This window comes from Mytilus edulis, chromosome 11 (genome assembly GCF_963676685.1).
Source record: "Mytilus edulis chromosome 11, xbMytEdul2.2, whole genome shotgun sequence".
Taxonomy (NCBI): domain Eukaryota; kingdom Metazoa; phylum Mollusca; class Bivalvia; order Mytilida; family Mytilidae; genus Mytilus; species Mytilus edulis.
In genome coordinates, this window is record NC_092354.1 from 60,048,402 (window position 1) to 60,055,680 (window position 7,279).

The following is a 7,279-nucleotide window of genomic DNA, read 5'->3' on the forward strand; positions in this document are numbered from 1 at the left end:
TCTTACTGATATTTAATTTGGTAAGTTTTGTTATGATCTTTTTTAGCTCACCTGGCCAAAAGGGCCAAGTGAGCTTTTCTCATCACTTGGCGTCCGGCGTCCGTCGTCGTCCGTCGTCGTCGTCGTCCGTCGTCGTTAACTTTTACAAAAATCTTCTCCTCTGAAACTACCGGGCAAAATTTAACCAAACTTGGTAAAAATCATCATTGGGGTATCTAGTTTGAAAAATGTGTGGTGTGACCCGGTCAACCAACCAAGATGGCTACCACGGCTAAAAATAGAACATAGGGATAAAATGCAGTTTTTGGCTTATAACTCAAAAACCAAAGCATTTAGAGCAAATTTGACAGGGATAAAAATGTTAATCAGGTCAAGATCTATCTGCCCTGCAATTTTCAGATGAATCGGTCAATCTGTTGTTGGGTTGCTGCCCCTGAATTGTTTTTTTTAGGAAATTTTGCTGTTTTTGGTTATTATCTTGAATATTATTATAGATATAGATAAACTGTAAACAGCAATAATGTTCAGCAAAGTAAGATCAACAAATAAGTCACATGACCAAAATGGTCAGTTGACCCGTTTAGGAGTTATTGCTCTTTATAGTCAATTTTTAACAATTTTCATTAATTTGGTAAATTTATGTAAAATTTTACCAAATATAGTTCTCTGTTACTAATGGGCAAAGTTCATTATAGATATAATTGTAAGAAGCAAAATCGTTCAATAAAGTAAGAACTTCAAACACATCACCATCACCAAAATACAATTTTGTCATGAATCCATTTGTGTCCTTTGTTGATATGCACATAGACCATGGTGAGCGACACAGGCTATTTAGAGGCTCTAGTTTGGGTTTACAATGTATTTGGTAGGTTGGTTGTGTAAAATGTTTGTAAAAATACGCTGATGAAGAGGAATGTCAAGAAAAACAAGAAGGATATTCCCCAACAAGTACAACACTAACAAACATTGAAACATGAAAACCAAGAGATATATTTAAATTTTAACATATATAACAAAAAAGAAGGTAAACAAAAAGAAAGAAAAAGATCAAATGTCCTTTACGTTGTATTTATTTTATATGTCCAAGGGCAATGAATAAATACACACTATATGGGCATTGTCGGGTTATAGATAATATGTTTTTAAGAGAAGTTGTGGTATGATTGCCAGATATACAACTCATCACAAGAAACCAAAAGACATAAAAACGAACACGAGTTACTATAGGTCACCAAACGTCATCTTGTTTCTGTGCATGTCGACATGCCTACACATTTTGTTCCTGTAAATTTAAAATACGAAGATGATTGCCAATGAAACAATTATCTACCGAGCTGAAAGTAGCGGATCTAAGCAATTATAGGAAAGCGTACCGCCTTCAACAATGAGAAAAACCTCATTACTTTTATAGCCGATTGTCTTGTTCCTGTGAATGTTAATATGCCTATACATCATAGTTCCAGTCTTATTTGACATACGTTTACAAAACGAGCATAGTAAGTGTACAAGGAAACAGATATTGTTGACATGAAAGCATTTACTTTCATTGTTTACATTTACTCTCAAAAACAAACATTTTCACTGAGTTTCAATATGTTAGAGAATCCGGGATGGTACATGTACGTAGCATGTTGCAGGGCAACAGTTATATTCTTAGTGTCCCCTATTTTATGACCACCTATTGCATTGTTTTATTTTATCTGTTCTTGTCCTGAATATGCATAAAATATTTGCCACTGAACGTTAAACAGCCAACCAACAATCAATCAATTAACGTATGTATTATAGATTAAACAATTGGTTTAAAGAGGATTTTTTATCAGAAAAATGATGTTGTTCTTTATATACGGAACATGGCATGTTTAGTTTAAAATATGCAGAAATCAATAAACATGTATTACTTTAGCTTAGTATGGGTGAAGCCATGTGTCTTATACAAAACCAAATGCAATGTTATCTTTAGTTTATCATTTACAATTATATAAGTTTTTTTTCTGTCCACATATAAAAAATTGCTTCGTTTCTCTTCCCTGTTGTAAAAAATAATATATAAATAAAGCACGAGATTCAAAGGGAAACCCAATATGACATGTATATCCCAAGAAAAAGTCGTGTGACACCTTGATTTACAGAAGATGCACACTTTATCATACTTGGTCGATGTCACTGCTGTGGACGTTTCGTCTCCGAGGGTATCACCAGCCCATTAGTCAGCACTTCGGTGTTGACATGAATATCAATTATATGGTCATTTTATAAATTTCCTGTTTACAAAGTTTGAATTTTTCGAAATACTAAGGATGTTCTTATCCAAAGCATAGATTACCATAGCCGTATTTGGCATAATTTGTATGAATTTTGGGTCCTCAATGCTCTCCAGCTGTGTGCTTGTCTGGCTTTATAACTACTAGTATTCTGATCTGATCGTCACGGATGAGTCTTATGTATACGAAACGCTCGTTTGTCCTTTTAAATTATAAGCCTGGAACCTTTGAAAACTATTTATTAAATGATATTCCTTTTAAAAAAAACCTTCTGTTATATCAATGAATGCGTGTATTTATGTTATGATCATTATGAATTTAGGTGGCCGTTTCTATGGAAAACTATTCTTTATCCGAAAAAAAACCCCAACTATTTAAAATGTAAAATATATATGTTTTAATTTTGCAGTTAAGGTCTAACAATATTCAATTTGGCAATTTTTAAAGTTTTTTAAAATTACTAAAAAAAATTGTTTTGGTTGGTATCATCTTAATAAGAAACATTAATCTTCTAATGACGAATTCTTCTACCTCGAACAAACCACACATTTAAAAAAAGTGTCTTGTACATAGGGAGGACATTTGAGCGACCCACAGTATGCCTTGGTCCCATACAAAAGATATCCATTATCATTGCGTGAACCAGCCTCCAATACGTCAGGACTACTATCAACGCATATGTATTGAGACCCACCAGCATGGCTATGGTGCCCTGACATCAAATTCCCACTATACTCGGTTTTCCAGCCAGCGTAACACTGCGATTTCCCGGGAATCATTAGTATTGTCGATGCATGACTTACTCTACAAACTGCGCATGGTACATCTTTGTCTATTAGATTACTACCAAACTCATTGGTATCGTACTCCATCCCATAAACTGTTCCAAAATATGATCCATGACTAACTTTTCCAAGATCTGGGTCATGTGGAACGCATACTTGATTAGTAGGTCGTCCTGGATTAGTGTAATGGCCGCCTGCGCCAATACCTGCAAATGTTAAGTCGTTCGAATCAAATATTTAGAATAAGAAACAAAATAAAACCAAAACATATAAACTTCACAATAATAATAAATCAAATAGGCAAAGTGATCGACTGGTTAGAGCAATTAAAATTTGGCCAGACACTTGGAAAGTAGAATATTTAGGAAGGGGACATCATTTCCCCTAAAAAGCTGCTGAGAAGCAAACAGTCCCCACAAAGAGTGATTTATTTATTTTTATTTCGAAATGGCATAAAGAGAGAGTGAAATATTAGCAACTGGTGAAAATAAATATTTCTACGGAAAAAACGACTGATTACAAAATGGTCGTCTCCTAATTATGCACAACAGCGTATTTGTTTGACCAAATATTTTTTTGATTTTCGTTTGGCGGGTCAAGGTTTTTTTGTACTTTTAGTATTGAGCGTGCCTCGTAAAGACGTGTAGTTTGCAGGGATATCGTGAATAAAACAACACTTAATACATAGAAGTAACACAAGTCGACCTGGAAGAAATTCTATTGTATTTAATCTTACCAGAGTAAACCATTTCGGTTGAATTATTTGGGCATTCTTTTCTTCCCCATCTGACATAAACACTTCCAGGTGGATCTATAAAATAGGAAGATTAACACAATCATAACCCGAGTAGACATTAGATCCATTTATTTATTCGTTATGATATAACACAATTATTCGTTTTAATTACTGTCCTAGATCTTTATAATACAAACCACATCACTTATTTTATGTATTTTATAAATACATAGAATATTTGTAGAAATAAAAAAGCATGGAATGCGAAATGATTATTCATGCAATATATCAACAGTATCGATGACATAAATTTATTAGACGTCCTTACTTCAAGCATGCACAAACAAAACTTTATTGAGTTATACTGATTGTTTTTAAAGTAGAAGTGAAGCGTCATGTATGACATATGACCTTAGCATAGAGGGTTTATCAATTTTTACACGTGTGTCATGTTTATGACATCAATGTTCGCTTATGACATTTCCATTCTAAAATGCAACAATAGTTCTATAATCATGGATCAATCGAGCAATTATTATTTGAGAAATTTTGTAATTTTGTAATTTTTAAGAATGATGTGAAGTAATAAGATTCTTTTCGTTATGGATGAATACATAGGTAATGTGAATAATTACTTACTATTTTGAAAACTTGTTATTACTGAATGGTGCGTCTGTATCTGTCTATCCTGATTCTGAATCTGCATTTTCTGACTCTGAATCTGTCCATCCTGATTCTGAATTTGTGTATGCTGACTCTGTATCTGTCTATCCTGATTCTGAATCTGTATGTTCTGACTCTGAATCTGTTTATCCTGACCTATGACCTTAGCATTGAGGGTATTAACAGTTGTTTGTAACTGACTCATTGTTGCCTTCATCAACTGTATATCCCTCTTCATTTGTTGGTTATCAGCATAATCAGGGTCAGTGATTAAAAGTCGCTTATCGTTGAAATTTTGTGATTCAGTGTTGATACATGTAGCAAGCATGCACCACACAATAAAAAGGGTCAAAATCAATCACATACTGTAGAAATCTCACAAACAACGTGTACTTACACTGTATGTGTATATAAATCTGCTGATAAGAACATACGATATGACAAGGTTAGAAATATATGCCTTGTTTAAAAGAAGAACAGAACGAAGAATAGAATAAACAAGCATTAAGGAAAAAAGGTTTTAATATTAAATTTCGAAATGTTCTGTCCGTGAAAATATATCTGAACACTAAAACCAGTAACATATATTCAAACACCACATCTACAATAAACTACGAACATGACAGAAAAAAGAAACTATTTGCCAATATCCGCCTCTCATGCAGTACACTTAGTATCGTAATTATAATTTCTGTTAAGATCTATGGAAACAATTGCAATAAAAATCTGACTATATTTTAAGTTGGTTGTGTGACTTTGTATATCGAAATAACTACACTTCCTGTTACTGTGTATGTTGACATACATTCATATCATGTTTCTGTGTATGTCGCCATACCTTTATATTTAATTACTGTATATCCTGCCAAACCTTTACATCATGTTACTGTGTATGTCGACATGATTACACATCTTGTTTCTGTGTATGTCGACATACCGACACATTTTGTTCCTGTGTATGTCGTCATACCTACACATTTTATTCCTGTGTATTGCGACATGCCTACACATGTAATTCCTGTGTATGTCGACATACCTATTCATATTGTTCCTGTATATGCTGCCAATACATCTCATTTATGTGAATGTCACACTTTGTTACTGTTATTGTTGACATACCCACACATGTGGCCTGCATATATCGACATACCCTTAAACCATGATCATATTTCTGAAGAGATCAATCTACCTTTTTATTAAGTTACTGTATATGTTGACTTGCACAAACGTCATAATCCACGGTTGATTTAACAAGCATATACATCCACCTCATGTATGAATAACGAGCCCAATAAATCAAAAGGAAAACATATACTCTTTGCATGATACAATTTAATTTCTTGGAATCAATACTCTGCAAAACAAACATTTGTATTGAATTGGAATGCATTAATCGCCAGTTGCGCTGCCACATAGTAATCAGGTACTAGGTTTATAATTTGATGCGTCAGACGCGCATCTTGTATAGAAAATCAAACAAGTATAAAGTTGAAAATCCCGGACTTTCCTCTTACAGGACATATGCGACAAACGCACAATTTTTCACCAGTACTCAAAACCCTCCTTCCGTGATGGGTGCATTTTACATAGACAAATAAAATCGTATAATATAATCAAAATGAGAATGTTAATTTGATGTATGCCTTTTGTGCTTCTTCGTTACATTTGTTGTATACCATGAACATACGTATATTATAAATAAAGTGTATTTGCTATTAACTATCAATGCCAAGTTTCTACTCCACGGCGATCACTGCTATATTATATAGAGAGTCTCTATCAACGCGAAAATTATTGTCCTGTCCCCGAGTACTCTTATGAAAATTATGTGAAAGTTTAAAACCGGAAGTCTTGTATGAAAGTTTGGTCTGATGACGGAAACAACATCCGGACGCCTTTAGGTGTCATACCACCAATTACTCCCTCAAATTTAGAACGTATGTGAAAGTAGCCCTACTCGGACAAAAAAAGTGCATTTGATGTCATTGTTCACCTAAACTAACTAACAAATTTGCAGAAATGAAAGTTTTGTTGAAAGAGAAATATATTAAGACCATTTTGAGCCAAAATTTACCTGTCTATGAGTTTGCATTAAAAATTGAGGATTAATGCGCTCCATAGTACTGTGAAAGTACTTTAATTCGTGGATATTAATTTTCGTGGTTTAAGCAATTTTTACATGTTCGTGGGTTTTTAAATTCGTGGATTTCAGTTTTCTAAAAAAAAAAAATAATTAAAGCCTTATGAGGAAGGTTACAAATAGTCTGGAATGAAGGAAATTGCAAAGAAAACATTGACCCGTGTAAATCGTAGTAAAAACACTAATTAAACCAAGATAAAGTGATCAACAGATTAAGGACCATCAAAGGTGTTAATTAGTCCATAAACATGTCACCTAAATAAATCAGTATCATAAAAAAATGCTATAAACGTATCTTGAATTGTCAAATAATTCTTATCAAAATCAAGCCCCGTATGAAACTATTATTTCTCATATGTACGAGAACTATGAGGATATAAAATGAACACTTTATCATACTAACATATCAATATCGGAAATCTGACTTTCATCGGAAAAAAATATTTTTATGAGAATTAAAAGATCAAAAGTTATGTTCTGTGACTGCTATTAAAGTATTCTCTGATTCGAGGTTATGCAATATATTCTCTAGACCATATCAGTAGTCAAACCTCCATGGGGATCTTTCCATGTCTTCATTTGGACAATGGTTGTTTTATTTCGTTGGACACTTAAATTCGTGGATAAAGTCATCCACGAAAACCACGAAAATTGGTACCCCACGAATAAAAGTACTTTCACAGTATAC

General features: G+C 33.5%; 1 protein-coding gene across 1 annotated transcript; it reads right to left on the reverse strand.

Annotated features, from left to right (window-relative positions):
- Positions 1–2,751: 2,751 nt before the first annotated feature.
- On the reverse strand, positions 2,752–4,829 carry LOC139494913 (short-chain collagen C4-like). Its single transcript, XM_071283048.1, has 3 exons — positions 4,428–4,829; positions 3,789–3,863; positions 2,752–3,258 (listed from the first exon to the last, which is right to left on the reverse strand). The coding sequence occupies exons 1-3, from the start codon at positions 4,777–4,779 to the stop codon at positions 2,795–2,797; spliced, it is 891 nt and encodes a 296-aa protein (XP_071139149.1). The 5' UTR covers positions 4,780–4,829; the 3' UTR covers positions 2,752–2,794.
- Positions 4,830–7,279: the final 2,450 nt, after the last annotated feature.